Source organism: Nesoenas mayeri (assembly GCF_963082525.1).
Source record: "Nesoenas mayeri genome assembly, chromosome: 28".
Taxonomy (NCBI): domain Eukaryota; kingdom Metazoa; phylum Chordata; class Aves; order Columbiformes; family Columbidae; genus Nesoenas; species Nesoenas mayeri.
The window spans coordinates 825,194-842,217 of record NC_137558.1 but is presented as its reverse complement, the minus strand read 5'-3'; the positions used below and the strand labels follow the sequence as shown (position 1 = coordinate 842,217).

General features: G+C 63.1%; 2 protein-coding genes across 2 annotated transcripts; one reads left to right on the top strand and one right to left on the bottom strand.

The window, feature by feature from the left end:
* Positions 1 to 2,430: 2,430 nt before the first annotated feature.
* Positions 2,431 to 10,482, top strand: AAAS (aladin WD repeat nucleoporin; the record flags this gene model as incomplete). The annotated part of the gene is made up of 16 exons (XM_080360655.1): positions 2,431 to 2,550; positions 3,707 to 3,834; positions 4,698 to 4,753; positions 4,849 to 4,940; positions 5,730 to 5,776; positions 5,845 to 5,943; positions 6,436 to 6,579; positions 6,676 to 6,796; positions 7,110 to 7,234; positions 7,482 to 7,542; positions 7,901 to 7,991; positions 8,728 to 8,821; positions 8,916 to 8,983; positions 9,211 to 9,292; positions 9,542 to 9,626; positions 10,246 to 10,482. 16 exons carry the CDS (start codon positions 2,431 to 2,433, stop codon positions 10,378 to 10,380), a joined length of 1,548 nt encoding a protein of 515 aa, XP_080216781.1. The 3' UTR covers positions 10,381 to 10,482.
* A 1,184-nt stretch (positions 10,483 to 11,666) lies between these two features.
* On the bottom strand, positions 11,667 to 16,702 carry MYG1 (MYG1 exonuclease; the record flags this gene model as incomplete). The annotated part of the gene is made up of 7 exons (XM_080360682.1): positions 11,667 to 12,131; positions 12,210 to 12,391; positions 13,477 to 13,599; positions 13,680 to 13,829; positions 14,414 to 14,573; positions 14,651 to 14,763; positions 16,508 to 16,702. The coding sequence occupies 7 exons, from the start codon at positions 16,700 to 16,702 to the stop codon at positions 11,945 to 11,947; spliced, it is 1,110 nt and encodes a 369-aa protein (XP_080216808.1). The 3' UTR covers positions 11,667 to 11,944.
* Positions 16,703 to 17,024: the final 322 nt, after the last annotated feature.

Here is a 17,024-nt window from a genome sequence, read left to right as displayed (position 1 = left end):
CCATGTCCCTGTGTCCCCAGACTCAGGTACAACCCCAAGCGACTTTTGGGGACCCAACAGAACTTTCCCATCCACACGTGACAGCAGCGACGACACCAGCTTTGCCTTTCACATGCGTGTCCCCACAACACCGTGTGTCCCCAGTCCCAGGGACACCGGAACACACACATGCGTGTGCACAGGACCACGCGTGGGCGCGGGAACACGTTGTGCGCAGGAACACGTGCGCCCCGTGCCTCAGTTTCCCCACAGCAGCGTCACCGGCGGGGCCCACGTGGCAGCGCTCGTTGGGGCCACGTGTTACCGAGGACACCCCAATTTTGGGTGCTGCGGGCTGGCAGGGACCCCACCCGTCCTCCCCCCAGCACCCCTCCAGGCGCCCTGGGCTCCCGCCAGCCCTTTGATGCGCCCAACCCCGGTTTGGGGCTTTTCTGGGCTTTTTCTGACAAAAAAACCCAACAAAAAAGCCACAGCAAAAGGCAAAAAGGAGGTGGAAAGCGGCTCCTGCGCCAGCGTGAAACTGGGCGGGGGGGGGCGGCTGCTGGCACCCTCTGGGGGGACAGGGACGGCAGCGGGTCCCTGTGCCAACGTGGCGGGTGTCCCCGGAGTGTCCCCCCCCCCATGGCCACGTGTGACAGCCCCCGGCTGAGTCACCGCGGCCACGGCTGCTCCGCAGAGCTGGCCAGGACCCAGGTGTCCCCGGGGACGGGGGGGACACGCTGCCCCCCCATGCAGGGTGGGGAAACTGAGGCACGGAGGTGTCCTCATTCCAGAGCGGGGGTGGAGCCCAGTGCCAGCACACGGAGGGTGACAGAGCCGTCCCCACGGTGGCACCCGGGGAAATTTGGGATGGTGGGCGCCAGCTTTTCCTACAGCCCCCCAACTCCACTCCCCCCAGATACAGATTTGCTCTTTTTGGGTCGTTTTCCCCCCCAAAACCCCGCCGCTCGCCGTGGGTGGGCCGGTGCCAGCGATTCCCCCCCCCGAGCCAAACCCCGACCCCGGCGGCCACCGAGGGCTCGACCGCTCGGAGCCTCCCAAACCACGGAGCCCAAACGCAGCCAACGACCCCTCCCCAAAAAACCCCTGTCAGCCCCCCCCGCCTTTGGCAGCACCAGCTTTTCCTGCCCCATCAGGGCTTATTTTGTTTTGAGGGGAGGTCAAGGGAAGCCGGGGGACACGCCAGCCCCGCGGTGGCTCTGATGTCGCGATGTCGGCGCCGTCCAAATGGGTGTCTCGGATCAAACCCCGCTCGCTCGGTAACGGGTGAGGAATGCAGGGCCCCCCGCCGCAGCCCCCCCGCCGCAGCCCCCCCCGCCGCCGCAGCCTTTATTGAATATCCTGAAAAAATTAAAATAACTTTTGCGGCCGCTAAGGAAAACACAGAGATAAATACAAAAAAAACGAGCCGAAAAGGAGAGGGGGGAGGAAGCGAAATCGAGAGCCCGAAAAGAGGAGTTGGGAGGGATCCAAGGTGGGGGGGGAGCAGAGGGGGCGCAGCACCCACTGTCCCGCCTAGGGAGATGCGGGCACCCGTGGGACCCAGGGGTGGGGGGACGTAGGACACCCATGGGACCCGGCACCCACGGGACCTGAGTATGGGGTGGAGGGACACGGACATCCACGGGACACGCGCACGGGAGGGACACCCACGGAAGTCAGCAGCTCCCCCACGGGAGGGTCACGATGTGCCCTCCGGGGCACCCCCAAGTCCGGGGGGTGCGGTGAGCAGGGTGACAGGGCAGGGGGTGCCCGGGGACCCCATGTCGGGGTGCAGGACACGTAGGTGACCCGGGGACCCCATGAAGGGAGTGCAGGACCCCACCGGGGGTACCGAGACACCGGGGGTGGGGTGCAGGCTCCTTTAAGCTCCACCTGCGCAGCCAGCACCACGTGCCGCTTCCCCGCCCCCTGCCAGGGAAGCGCCGCCTCCCTTAAAGGGGCAATGCCCCTTATGGTGTCCCCACCAATTTCTCAGCTCTCCCCGTGAACTGGGGGAGCCCCTAATTCACCGCACGGGGTTCCCTGAGAAGGGAAGGACCATTCGAAGAGTCATGGCGGAGGTAGACGGGGGAAGGGGGGCGCCACCCCCGCTGTGCTGCCCGCCGGGTCGTTGCCCTTTTAAATCCCCCCCACCCGCCGCGGGGCAGCGCGGGAAGGCGGCGTGGGGGCGCGGGCTGGTGAGTGGGGGTACATGGTGGGGCTGGAGGGGGGCAGCGGGGGTCGTGCCGAGGTACGGGGGGGGCTCGTAGGGACGCGGGGTGGGGGTCTCGGGGTGAACGGGACTCCCCAGCGTCACGTCTGGCTCGTCCCGGGCGGGGGTTTACCCGGGGTGGGGGGGGGTGAGGGGTTCCGGAGCGGGGGGGTCGCGTCCCTCAGCCCCTCAACACGTCTGTGCCCCCCGCCCCCCTCGCCAGGAGCTGCGGCGCCATGTGTTCCTTAGCGCTGTTCCCCCCCCCGCCGCCCCCCGGCGACATCACCCTCTACGAGTTCAACAACGCGTTGGTTTGCGGCCGCATCTCGGAGCTCCCGCTGCCCTTCAAGAACCAGGTGAGCCCCCCCCGGGCCCAGGGAACCCCCGTCCTGCGGGGGGGTCACCGCCTTGTCCCCCACCCCGAGGTCACCCTCCAGGTTCCAGTGTAAGTTGGGAATGAGCTGTTGGAGCGGTGAAAAGGGAGCTGGGGGTCCTGGGGACAGCAGGGTGACCATGAGCCAGCACTGGCCCTTGTGGCCAGGAAGCCAATGGGACCTGGGGTGGGTTAGAAGGGGGGGTCAGTAGGTCAGAGAGGTTCTCCTGCCCCTCTGCTCTGCCCTTGAGAAAAGGGTTTAGTTTGGATACTATCAGGATATACTTGGGGAACATATATATGTATAAATATATAACATACACAGCCATAGCACCCTGAGAATGCCCGATCTCACCTGATCTGGGAAGCTAAGCAGGGTCGGGCCCGGTCAGGACTTGGATGGGAGACCAGCCGGGAATCCCGGGTGCTGTGGGCTGAGCCAGCACCGGCCCTTGTGGCCAGGAAGCCAATGGGACCTGGGAGGGGGTTAGAAGGGGGTGGTCAGTAGATCAGAGAGGTTCTCCTGCCCCTCTGCTCTGCCCTGGGGAGACCACACCTGGAATATTGTGTCCAGTTGTGGCCCCTCAGTTCCAGCAGGACAGGGAACTGCTGCAGAGAGTCCAGCGCAGCCACCAAGATGCTGGAGGGAGTGGAGCATCTCCCGTGTGAGGAAAGGCTGAGGGAGCTGGGGCTCTGGAGCTGGACAAGAGGACACTGAGGGGGGACTCATTCCTGGGGATCAAGATGGAAAGGGGCAGTGTCAGGAGGATGGAGCCATTGATGACAACCAGTGACAGGACAAGGGGCAATGGGTGCAAACTGCAACACAGGAGGTTCCGCTTAAATCTGAGCAGAAACTTGTTGGTGGTGAGGGTGGCAGAGCCTGAACAGGCTGCCCAGGGGGTTGTGGAGTCTCCTTCTGTGCAGACATTCCAACCCGCCTGGTTCCTGTGTAACCTCATCTGGGTGTTCCTGCTCCATGGGGGGGTTGCACTGGATGAGCTTTCCAGGGCCCTTCACCCCCTGACACTCTGGGGTTCTGTGTGTGACAGACTCCCCCCCACGGGGTGTTTCCCCATCTTTAAGCTCATCACTCTTTGCTTTCTGTGTCCCCCCCATGTCACTCTCCACCTCCACAGGTGGCCGAGCTGCCTGTGCCCACCCTGCCCAGGGAGACCCTCAAGGCTCCCAGCCGCCTGGAGCCCAGCGCCCGCCCGGCCTTCATCCACCACCGCGAGGCCCTGTGGAAACGCTGCCTCAGTGCATGGTGGGTGCAGCCCCCCCGAACCTGCCCTGGGGGGGACACAGACTTACCCTACCCATTCGTTTTGTGAATAAATCCCATGGCGAGCGGCTGGAAAAGGGGCTGGGGGTGTTGGTGACGGAGGCTAAACCGCAAATCCTGGGGGCAGCTTTGGGACCTTCAAAATGGCGGCGCCGAGATCACCTCAGGGCTCAAAATGGTGGCCCCGGGGCCACCAAAATCACCTCAGGGCTCAAAATGGCGGCCCCGGGGCCACCAAAATCACCTCAGGGCTCAAAATGGCGGCCCTGGGGGCACCAAAATCACCTCAAAATATGAAATTGTGGCCCCAGGGGCACCAAGATCACCTCAGGGCTCAAAATGGCGGCCCCAGGGCTACCAAAATCACCTCAGGGCTCAAAATGGCGGCCCCGGGGGCACCAAAATCACCTCAAAACATGAAATTGTGGCGCCAGGGGCACCAAGATCACCTCAGGGCTCAAAATGGTGGCACCAGGGGTGGCGGGATCACCTCAGCTGGCAAAATTGTGGCCTCGGGGGCACCAAGATGACCTAAAACCACAAAATGGCGGCCCCAGGGGCAGCGGAATCACCTCAGGGCTCAACATGGCGGCCCCAGGGGTGGCGGGATCACCTCATGGCAAGAAAGAGCTTGAGGAGCTGTAGTGAGTTCAGAGAAGAAAATGGAGCTAGGGAAGGAGGTCGAGGGTGGAATTTGGGGTGATTTGTTCCCCAAAGGGCTGTCGGGCATTGAACTGCCCAGGGCAGGGCTGGAGTCGCCATCCCTGGGAGGGTGAACAGACGAGATTCTTGGGGACACTGGGCTCGGTGTCCCCGTCACTCGAGGGCTGGCGGGTGTTTTTCAGGCGGGACGTGGGGCTGTGTGGGCTGCTCGCGGAGGTGGCTGCTGCCGAGGACGAGGGTGAGTCCGGGGTGCAATGGGGACCGGGGTGTCCCTGGTGTCCCTTGTCCCTGGTGTCCCTTGTCCCTGGTGTCTGATGTCCCTTGCCCCCCCAGGGCCGCAGTGGCTGAACGCGACCTCGCGGTTCCTGCTGGCCGTGTGCCGCTGGCTCTCCTCGCTGCACGGCTCCTTCTTCCCACACCTCTCCGTGAGTCTTTTTGGGGGTTAAACCCTCACGCTTGGGAAAGCAGCGACATTGTGACACCCACAGTGCGGGGGGGGTCTGCTTTGGGTGGGGGGTGGGACCTTCCTCCCTACCCAGAGGGGTGCAATGCCTCCCAATGGTAGACGTTGCCTCCCCAGGGTGTTCCCGCCCAGGGTAGACGTTGCCTCCCAGAGCCCCCAAAACCTCCCGGGGTGGGCGCTGGGTGCTGACGGGGTGCTGGAGCCCTGATGGCAGCCGCCTGCTCTTCTTGGTGCTGGGGGAATCACACAGTGAAATGAAGCACTGAAGCACTGTGAGTTTCCTTCCAAGGGAGGAGAGCGGGCGCTGCGAAGGCAAAAACAGCATCAAAATCGAGGTGGGGGGAGAGGAAAAGGGGGGTTGGGTCCGGGGGGGCCCCTCACTGCTCTGTGGGAAACTGCAGCGGGTGTGTGGAATCCTTGACAGAAAATATGAGAGTGGAGATCAGCCTTGAGATATTAAGATTTACCCTTGAGAAGGGTGGGAGTAAAGGAGCATCTGGAGAGAGGAGGGATGGACCCGTGGGAGAGAAGGGGATGGAAGAATAACATGGATGATAGAAAATTAACCAATGAGATGTTAGTGCTGTAACTTGTAATCAATAGAGAAAAGACACATGAACTGGTAGAATGGTATAAAAATGCACTTGTAGCAATAAATGGCATCTGTTACTTTCATCTTGAAAGAACTTGGTCCATGTCGTCTGTCCGTCTCAACCGCGACACTGCTCAGCGTTGTCTCTTTACCCCGCAGCTCAGCACCGAGGACATGATCGCAACCTTCTCCCAGGCTGTGGATTGGTGAGTCAAACGGCTGTACCGGGGGGGCTGCGACACCCTGCCGAGCGTCACCGCTGTGTCCCCCCCAGGGCCGGCTGCACAGTCCGTGCCTTCGCCTGGCACCCCCACACCAGCAAGTTCGCCGCGGCTCTTCTGGACGACTCCATTCGGGTCTATAACTCCAGCAGGTGAGGGCTGGGGGTGTGGGCACCCCCTGCTCCCCGGTTTGCCCCCCAGCACGGTCCCAGGGCTCCCCCAGCCCCTCGTTGCCCCACAGTTCGCTGGGGCTTTGCTGTCCCCGGCACCGTCTGTCCCCAGAGCCTCTCGCTGGGGATGTCCCCAGAAATCTGTCCTTCCTTATGCTTCGTATTCTTCCCCCCCTCTACGGCTCTGCAGCCCCCAGGACAACCCGGGTGCAGCCTCGGGGTGTCCCCAAGTCCCCTTTGTCCCCACGTCCCCCTGTTCCCTCCCCGTGTCCCCCCCTGAGCTGGGACTTCAAGCCACCAAGTGCTACCTCTCAGCTGTTGGTGTCACCTGGCTGGGGTCTCTGTCCCCAGAGCGATGCGGGTGACAGTGGGACACATCCCCCCCCTCCTCCCACTCGAGCTGGAGGGGGAACACCAGGAGGGGCTCTCGATTCCCCGTTGTCCCCTTTGTCACCCGTCCCCCCTCTCTGGCAGCGTCACCGTCCCCTCGCTGAAGCACCGGCTGCAGCGGAACGTGGCGGCCGTGGCCTGGAAGCCGCTCTGCGCCTCCATCCTGGCCGTGGCCTGCCAGAGCTGCGTCCTGCTGTGGCACCTGGACCCCACCTCCCTCTCCACCAGGTGACAACCCGCGCGTGTCCCCGCACGGGGGGATTGGAGCCCCTCGAGGTTCACACCGGGACCCGACGCTGTGTTTCTGTGTGTCCGTCCCTGCAGACCCTCGTCCGGCTGCGCCCAGGTGTTGTCCTACCCCGGTCACAGCCCTGTCACCAGCCTGGCCTGGGCTCCCGGGGGGCAGCTGCTGCTCTCGGCGTCCCCGGCCGACACGGCCATGCTGGTGAGTCACAGGGGGGTGGCTCGGGTCCCCGTGTCCTCTTTGTCCCTTGTTTGAGTCCCTGTGTCCTCACCCTCCTCCTCATTCAGGTCCCAGTGTTACCACCCTCCTCCTTGGCCGCTCCTCAGCTCCCTGTGTCTTTGTCCTGCTCATTTAGCTCCCAGTGTCCTCATCATTCTCCTGTCTCTGTCTCCAATTTCCTCCTTGTTCAGGTCCCTCCTCCTTGTCCCCTCCTTGGGTCTCCGTGTCCCCATTCTACTCCTTATCCCCTCCTCGGGGTCCCATGTCCCCATCCTGCCCTTGTCCCCTCCTGCAGGTGTGGGACGTCTCCACCGAAAGCTGCGTCCAGCTGCCGTGGTTCGGGGGTGGTGGCGTCACCTACTTGTCGTGGTCACCAGATGGCAGCAAGGTCCTGGCGGCCACCCCCTCGGCCGTGTTCAGGTCAGCTCCCCCCCCCATATTTGATTTCAGCCCTTATTAATTTTACTTATTTTGTTTTATTCATTTTGTTTCATTTATTCTGTTTTACTTATTTAAAATTGAATTTTGTTTATTTATTTCATTAATTTTTATTTATTCCAAAACCAAGCAGATCTGGGTTCTTTGCACCTCATAGGGGGGGATAAAACAGGGTCCAACGTCCCCCAGGAATTTCTCCCACTGACTTCAGGCTCCGTTTCTTTTCCAGAGTGTGGGAGGCTCAGACGTGGACGTGCGAGCGCTGGCCCACGATCACGGGACGCTGCCAGGTCAGGCGCTGGGGTGGCGGGTAGACGGGGCCGCCCCGGGGTGGCGGGTAGACGGGGCCGCCCCGGGGTGGCGGGTAGACGGGGCCGCCCCCGGGTGGCGGGTAGACGGGGCCGCCCCCGGGTGGCGGGTAGACGGGGCCGCCCCCGGGTGGCGGGTAGACGGGGCCGCCCCCGGGTGGCGGGTAGACGGGGCCGCCCCCGGGTGGCGGGTAGACGGGGCCGCCCCCGCGGCCCGGGTAGACGGGGCCGCCCCCGGCGGTTTTTGCCTCCCAATGTAGATAGTGCTTCCTAGACCCCTAAACCCCGCTGTGCCCCCGGGGTGGGTGCTTGGGCACCGACAGGGTCCTGTGTCCCGCAGACCGGGTGCTGGAGCCCCGACGGCAGCCGCCTGCTCTTCTCAGTGCTGGGGGAGTCTGTCATCTACTCCCTGTCGTTCTCGGAGCCCCATGGTGAGTCCCTTCCCTCCACCCATTTTCTTTGCGTTTTGGTTGTGGCCCAATGGGATTTTCTCTTCCTGGCCGCGTTCGCAGCGAAGATTCTCCGTGGGGTTGGGTTTTTCCTCCTTGCGTCACCCAGTTCTGATCTTACAGCCCCAAAAAAAACCCTTTAAGTGCTCACGTGGGTTTTTTTCCCTATAGGTGGCTGGTGCTGCTGTTTGCAGCCCCCCCGTCCCGTACCCAGGAGTGTTGTCCCTAAATCGGGGTTTTTCACCCCGGTGTGCGTGCAAACGAGCCCATTTTATACCCAGACGTGGAACATTGATTTTGTTAGAGTTGTATGAGTCTGGATGCCGGATCAAACCAGCAGCCCAGTCTCAATCATTTATATAAAATCATATTATATACACACCCTCAGCACAGGCCTGTAGGACTAATTAATTACAATATTTGCATACAAAGTAAATTAAATAGGGGTTTTCTCCTAATGGCCTTCAACGAGTATTTTGATATTAAAATAATATTCTAAAGAACAAAATTGGCTTTAGGTTAAGCACATATGCAAAATTTAGCACTAATCACTCAATAATCAACTGTCTGTGGTTCAGTTCTCAATTGCGGGGTAGGTTTTGTTCTCCAATTATGTATCTCGTTTATTATTCATCTAGTATTGATTTTCTCATAGGCTGTAGAGTTGGGTCCTTCGTGCTGTTGGTACCGGGATGTAACCGGGGGCTCTTTGTTCCAGGGGAGACACAGGGGCAAGTGGGAGGCTCCAAAACAGCCTCTGTGGTGGCAGATCTGTCCGAAACCACCTTCGAGACGCTCTATGGGGACGAGAGGTGGGTCTGGGGGCACCGGGGGGGCCGTGGCTGCGTCCCCCCCCTCCTCGGTGGGACAGGGGGGGATCTCGGTGCCGCTTGTGCCCGTTTCCAGGATCGGAGGAGAAATCCACTCCATGGCGTGGGATCCCACGGGGGAGAGATTGGCGGTGATCGTCAGAGGTGAGATTGGCCCCAAATCCCCCTTTCTGCGGGGAAAATGGCACAACCCCCCACCTTGGCCAAACCCAAGAGCTCGGAGCTCGATTTAAATCCCTAAAAGGGCTTTAAAAGCCGCGTCCGGGACCCCACGCACCTCCGGGCACCCCTGTCGTGTCCCACCCCCCAAACCCGCCCCACGTCCCCTGTCCCTGGGCCAAGGGACACGACGGTGGCTCCTGTGTCCCCAGGGCCGCGCGACGCTCCGGGCAGCCAGACGGTCGTCGCCGTGTTTCGCACCCGCAACAGCCCCGTGTTCGAGCTCCTGCCCTGGTATGTCTGTTCGCTTCGGGTTGATACTCGTGTTGGTTTTGGGGTGATTTCGGGGGGTTTCAGGCCAGCGATCCCCTGGGGCGCGATGGAGAAGACGCCGCCACCCTGCGCTCCCACTTTGGCCGTTTTACCCCAAAACCAGTCGCGTTTTGGATGTCTTACCCGTCACCCGCGGGGAAGCGCTTTGCTCCCCAGATGTGCCGGTGTCGCCGCGTTTTGCGGTGACGGCGCTCTGTCCTCTCCCGGCAGCGGGTTCCTGCGCGGCGAGCGCGACGCGCAGCCCCAGCTCGTGGCCTTCCAGCCGCGCTTCGGGAAGGGCGCCCTCCTGACCGTGGTGAGACCCCGACTGGGGAGCGGTGCTTTATGGGGGTCCCTGGTGGCTGAGTTGGGGGGGGGGGGGCGGTGTCCCCATGGGGAGGGGAGGGGGAGGAAAGTGTCCGTGGTGAGATGACGGGGAGGACAAGACGGTGACACTTGGACTCTTGTCCTTTGCTGTGTCCTCACCTGCTTCCTCACATTGTCCTCCTTCTCTTCCTCCCTATGTCGTCATTGTCTTCCTCCTCCTCTTCCTCCCCTTGTTGTCCTCCTCCTCTTCTTCCTCCTCCTCGTCCTCCCCATGTCGTCCTCTTCCTCCTCCTCTTCCTCCCCATGTCACCCTCTTCGTCCTCCTCCTCCTCTTCCTCCCCATGTCACCCTCTTTGTCCTCCTCCTCCTCTTCCTCCCCATGTCACCCTCTTCGTCCTCTTCTTCCTCCCCATGTCATCCTCCTCTTCTTCCTCCCCATGTTGTCCTCTTTGTCCTCCTCTTCCTCCCCATGTCATGTTGTCCTCCTCTTCCTCCCCATGTCGTCCTCTTCCTCCTCCTCCTCCTGCCGTCCTCCTCTTTTCTTTCTCCTCTTCCTCCTCCTCCTCTTGTCCTCTTTCTTCCTCCTCCTCCTCCTCCCTGTCCCGCAGTGCTGGTCCACAGGGAAGATCAGCCACGTCCCCTTCTTCTTCGTCAGCGGCCGCGCGCCCCGCGCCAGCCCCGGCCGCAGCCCCACACTGCCTGCGGCCGCCGGCCGGGAACAGCCGCTCTTCTCCGAGCTCTGACCCCCCCGCGCCTTCCTCTTCATCCTCCTCCTCCTCCCGCGGCCTCAGGCGGCTCCGGCACCGCCGGGGGGGGCGCTGCGTGGATTAAACCTGCGTCTTTTTCTCTTCGCGTGTCGCTCTTTGCTGGTCGGGGCTGGAGAAGAGGAGCCCAGAGGGACCTTAGTGGTGGGATAAAGGGATAGAACGGGAGGAAACGGCCTCAAGTTGCACCGGGGGGGCTGGGGGTGCAAATTTGGGGTGATTTCTGCCCCAAAGGGCGTTGAACAGGCTGCCCAGGGCGGTGCTGGGGGCGCCGTCCCTGGGGGGGAACAGACGCGGGTCTGGGGTTGGGTGAACAGTTGGACTCGATCTTTAGTCTCTTCCATCCAAAATAATTACATGATAAACGCTTTGGGACCATAAACCCCCAAACTCATCCCGGGAGCCGATGGCCCTGCAGCCCCGAGCAGGATTAACGCTGAGCCCGCGGGTTAAAGCCCAGGATTACACGTTTAATCCTGGGATTACGCTGCCGTCGCTCCTAAAGCACAGAGATGATGGAGGGGGGGAAATAACCCCCCAGCTCTGCAACCAAGACCTCCCTAAAATCCACCCCAAAAAGGCACAACCCCCCCACGCCAGGCATGGAAAACCCCCCCATGGGGACACACGGTGACAACAAGGGGGTACGAACCCATTTCCAGGCGCTGAGGTGGGTCTGGGGGGGTTCACCCCCCTGGGGGCTCCTCAGAGGACGGTGCTGAGCGTCTCATCTTCCTCCCCCTCCTCCTCCTCGTCCTCCGCGGCGGGGGGGGGCGCCGCTTCGCAGGGCAGCGCCCGCAGGTACCGCAGGTGCCGGCGGGTCCGCGCGCGGCCCCTCCGCACCGCCCGGCCCACGCACAGCAGCACGGCCACGAGCCACCCCCCCCACGGCCACCAGCCCCGCCACGTCCGGCGCCCGCCCGCGCCCCCCCGGCGCCGCGGTGCCGTTACCCCCGGGGGGGGGCGGGGGGCAGCCCAGGGGTCCCCAGCGCATCCCCATCACGTCCCCATCACCCGCTGACCATGAGCAACGTGGGGGGCTCAGTGTGCCCCCCCCCCCCGCCTTGTGGTGACAGATGGCGGGTTGTGGGGGGGGGGGTGGCAGGACGCCTGGGTCCCCTCCCCAGTTCTCAGGGGGGTGTGGGGGGCGATGCTTGTGCCCCAATTTGCAGCCCTTTCAATGTAGCTACGCACAGCCCTGTCCCCCCCGTCACCCCGCATGGACCCCCCCGCCCCATTATCCGAGCAGGGAGCGCACTGGGAGCAAACTGGTTTTTACTGGGAACGCAGCAGCGGGTGCGCGTCAGGAATTGGGACGATCTCCAGGGAAACGGGTCCCAAAAGTCTCTTTCTTTGGGCTGACTGGGGTGGCACCAGCTCAATGTGGGGACTGGGACCAGTGACCCCCCAGGGGGGGAGCCCAACACCCGCCCCCCAAGCCACGCAGACAGCGCTGTCCCCACGTCCCACCGTTCCTGTGCTGCGCGGGGACACTCTCAGCCACCCCACGGTCCCTTTTGGGGTGATGCTGATGAGGGGGGGGTCACCCGTTCTGCGCGCCCCCCCCGTCCCGCAGCGCCAGCGTCCTCCGCGCCATCTCCAGCGCCCCCTCCCGCGTGCGGTTCCCTCCGGTGAAGCCGCTGGCGTGGACGAAGACGCAGCCGGGGATGCCGGTGACGAGGGACAGCGGCTCGTCCCGCAGCCCCCGCCAGGGCTCGGGGAGTGGGAGCCTGCGGGGGGGGGGGACAGGTGACAAACGGTCCCCCGGGGGGTGTCACCGCGGGGAGGGGACGCGGCGGGGGTCTCACCGGCTCTGGAAGGTGTGTGGCCCCGCGGGGACGCTCTGCAGCCGCCACTGCCCCGCGCCGTCGGGGTAAAGCACCAGCTGGAGGGGGGTGGGCAGCGCCAGCTCCTGCTCCAGGCAGAAAACGTGCTCCTTCCAGGGACAGCCCCCCCCCGGCAGCTCCAGCACCGCGCCGCTGGCGTCCACCTGGGGGGGAACGCGGGGGGGACGTGGGGGTGCTGCCCGCGCCGCCCCCGCCTTCGGTTTCCCCCTCCCTGCCTCGGTTTCCCCACCGCACCCATGGGTGTCTGGTGCAGGGGGGCTCGGGGGGCGGGGTGGGGGGGGGAATGAGTTGGGGGGGGTTTTGGGGGGCACAAGGTGGGGGCACGGCCATATGTAAGGCTGTAGGGGCACGGGAGGGGGGGCGCAGCCATATATAATATAGGGGTACAGGGGGGTACACAGCCATATATAAGGATATAGGGGCACAGAAGGGGGGGGCATAGGGGGGTACACAGCCATATATAAGGATACAGGGGCACAGGAGTGGGGGGGCACAGCCATATATAAGGATATAGGAGCACCGGGGGGTACACAGCCATATATAAGGATACAGGGGCACAGGAGGCGGGGGGCACAGCCATATATAAGGATATAGGAGCACGGGGGGGTACACAGCCATATATAAGGATACAGGGGCACAGGATGGGGGGGGGGGCACAGCCATATATAAGGATATAGGAGCACGGGGGGGTACACAGCCATATATAAGGATACAGGGGCACAGGACGGGGGTCACGACCATATTTAAGGATATAGGGGCAAAGGATGAGGGCACAGACATACATGAGTATATAGGGATATGGGGGGAGTACAGCCATATATAAGGATATAGGGGCACACGATGTGGGGCACAGCCACATACAGGGGCATAAGAAGTGGGGCATGGCCATACATGAGTATATAGGGGTACAGGGCAGGTACACAGCCATATATAAGGATATAGGGGCACAGGATGTGGGGCACAGCCACACACAGGGGCACAGGAAGGGGGGCATGGCCATACACGAGTATATAGGGGTACAGGGCAGGTACACAGCCATATATAAGGATATAGGGGCACAGCCACACACAGGGGCACAGGAGGGGGGGCATGGCCATACATGAGTATATAGGGGTACAGGGGGGTGCCCAGCCATACGTGAGGCTATAGGAACACAGCGGGGCTGCATAGCCATAGGGAACAACAGGACCCAGGCTTCCCACGCCCCCCCAGCCCCCCCGGGTGGTACCTGGAAGCGTTTCCGCACGGCCTCCTCCACCAGCGCGCGCGCCGGCAGCCACGCGCCGTGGTAATAATCCAGCCGCTCCAGGAACTCGCTCCCCACCAGCTCCGTCGCCCGTTTAAATCCCGCCTGGGGACAGGGGACACTCAGCGCCGTCCCCAAGGGCAGGGGCGCGTGTCCCCCCCGCACCCCGCTGTCCTGTCGCCCACCTCGGGGTCCGGGCGGGGGTCGTTCCAGCGGGGGTTGAGGTGGGCGACGCGGGCGCTGAGCGTGGTGGTGACGGCGTAGCGGGGGTCGCCCTCCGCCTGCGCGATGCCGTTGTCCACGGCGTCGATCTCCTCCACGAAGTTCTCGTACAGCTGGGGACGGAGGGGACTCGGTGGGGGACACCGTGGGGGACACAGCGGGGGACATGGGGGGGGTCCAGCCGCACAGGAACAAACTGGTCCCCGATTTTATGGGGTCTCTGGTGGGGTGACACCTCGCCAAGGGGAAAGGTGTGCGGAGATTGAGCCCCCCCAGGGGACCCTGAGAGGGACAGGGGACCCAAAGGTTGCCCTTGGGGACACCAAACCTAAGGGTAGTCCCTGGGCTGGAACAGGGACCCCCAAAGGGTGGCCCCTGGGGACCCAAATAGTGGCCCTTGAGTGGGAACAGGGATCCCCAAGGGGGACAGGGGACCCAAAGGGTGGCCCCTGGGGACCCCAAGGGGACTGGGGACATAAGGGTGGCCTCTGGGTGGGAACAGGGACCCCCAAGGGGGACAGGGGACCCAAAGGGTGGCCCCTGGGGACCCCATTGGGGAATGTGGGACCCCAAGAGCTGCCTGTGGGTAACCCCGAAGGGGGACAGGGCACCTAAGGGTGTCCCCAACGAGGACGCCAGGACTCGAGGGCGGTGACACCGTGTGGTCAGAGCCCCCCCAGCACCCCCTCCCCGGTACCTTATCGTAAAGCGCCGTCACCACGGGCCCGTCCTCGGGCTGCCCCAGGAGCCCTGCCAGGATCTGCGAGCCAAAGTGACAATAAACCAGCCCGGCGCTGCTCAGCTTCGTGGTCCAGGGCTTGTCGGGCCGGAGGCTCCGCATGGACTCACTGAAGGACCTGGGGGGGGCCGCAGGGTCACCCCAAGGGACCCCGGCACCCGGGGGACCCCACGGTGGGAGCGGGGGGTGTCTCACCTCTGGTGGTGGTCGTAGCGGTGCCGCTTGGGGTCGTATTCGCCCCCGACGTCCACCACGACGTCACATTGTGCCAGGAGCTGGGGGTCCCGGGTGCGCAGCACCTCAGCGTCCTGCGGGGGGGGCGGGGGGTGAGGGGGGGGTCCCACGAGTGAGGGGCTCACAGGTAACATGGCTTTAATAGCAAAAGATCCTGCAGCATGGTTTCAAATGACAAAAACCGCATTCTATGCTGCTCGGTGCCGGGTTTTCTCAACATGCACTATGTACACGTTTAAGTTCAGTGGTTTCGCTGTGTTCTGATGAGGCACCGTACTTGTACCTGTCACAGTGTCACAGTATGTTTGGGATTGGAAGGGACCTGGAAAGCTCATCCAGTGCAATCCCCCCATGGAGCAGGAACACCCAGATGAGGTTACACAGGAACCAGGCGGGTTGGAATGTCTGCACAGAAGGAGACTCCACAACCCCCTGGGCAGCCTGGGCCAGGCTCTGCCACCCTCACCATGAACAAGTTTCTGCTCAGATTTAAGCGGAACCTCCTGTGTTGCAGTTTGCACCCATTGCCCCTTGTCCTGTCCCTGGTTGTCACCAATGGCTCCATCCTCCTGACACTGCCCCTTTCCATATTGATCCCCAGCAATGAGTCCCCCCTCAGTGTCCTCTTGTCCAGCTCCAGAGCCCCAGCTCCCTCAGCCTTTCCTCACACGGGAGATGCTCCACTCCCTCCAGCATCTTGGTGGCTGCGCTGGACTCTCTGCAGCAGTTCCCTGTCCTGCTGGAACTGAGGGGCCACAGCTGGACACAAGATTCCAGGTGTGGTCTCCCCAGGGCAGAGCAGAGGGGCAGGAGAACCTCTCTGACCTACTGACCACCCCCTTCTAACCCACCCCAGGTCCCATTGGCTTCCTGGCCACAAGGGCCAGTGCTGGCTCATGGTCACCCTGCTGTCCCCAGGACCCCCAGCTCCTTTTCCCCTATGCTGCTCTCTAATATGTAATTTCCCAAACTATACTGGACCCTGGGGCTGTTCCTGCCCAGATGCAAGACTCAGGTATAAATAGAAAAGCAACATCACACAGCATAAGCACAACACGTATGGATTGTTCCTATTCCTTCTTCGGCTCAAGTTTCCACCCTGGGCCATTTTCAATGTCTTGTTTATCTCTCTCTAATGTTTTTGTTACTGTTAATGCGGCCAGCTTTTTTCAAAGGAGGATTACAGGAAGGGATACTATGCTTTATAGTAAATAAAACTTTATATTATATTTTATAGTAAAGAGATTGCTTATCAGATCCAGTTTTCTGTTTGGTGGGATATGTCCTCCAGAATGCCTTAGAGCAACAGTAAAGGGCACCGGATATAAAACTCAAATGCCATCTTATTATCCAATATTTTTGGATATTGGGCCAAGGAGGGGCTGAGAACTGAAGGGTGACCCCGGGTGGGATGGGGGGCCCAAAAGGGACCTCAGGGCGACCCCCGGGTGTGACTGGGGCACAAGGGCGGCCCCTGGGGGCAACTGGGGACACCCAGGAGGAACAAGGGACACAAAGGGTGGCCCCTGGGGGGGACGGGGACCCCCAGGTGTGATTGCGAACCCAAGGCTGGGCCCTGGGGGTGAGCGGTGACCCCGAGGAGCGAGCGGGGGGGACCAGGGACCCCCAGGAGTGGCCCCAGGTGCCACTGGGGACCCCGGGAGCTGCCCCCGGGTGACGGGGAAGCCCGAAGGGGGACGGGGCAGCTGAGGGCACCCCGCGGAGGGGCCCTGGGGGAGGCCCGAAGAGGCCGCCAGCCCCGTCCCGTCCCGTCCCGTCCCGTCCCGCCCCGTCCCGTCCCGCCGCACGGTGCCGTACCCGGTACTGGGGCAGGAGGCGCAGCAGGTAACACGCCAGCACCTCGTCGCAGTGGAAGGTGCCGTCGTGGGTGCCGATGCGGGGGGCGGGCTCGGGCCGCGGCCGCTTGGGATCGATCCCGGTCGCGGCCGCGGGGCTCCCGGCGGCGGCCATGAGGCGACCGGCGCGCGCGGCGGCGCGCATGGCACGGCGCATGCGCGGCCACGCCCCGTGGCAGATCGTTCCCGCCCGCCTTCAGCCTGCGCGTGCGCCAGCCCCGCCCGACTCGCCCCTCCCTGCCGCGCTGCGCGTGCGCCAGCCACGCCCCGTTGCCATGACACCGCCCCGCCCCTTCGCCAGCCACGCCCGGTCCACGCCCTTCTGTCTCGCGCATGCGTCGGTTCGCCCCCCGTCCCCGCCCCTCCGTTGCGCGCGTGCGCCGGGGGCGGGGCCTCGCGAGGGGGTGTGGCCGAAGTGGCGCGCCGGGGACACGTGGGGGGCACAGGGCGGGACAGACAGGCGGACAGGTGCGGGGGGG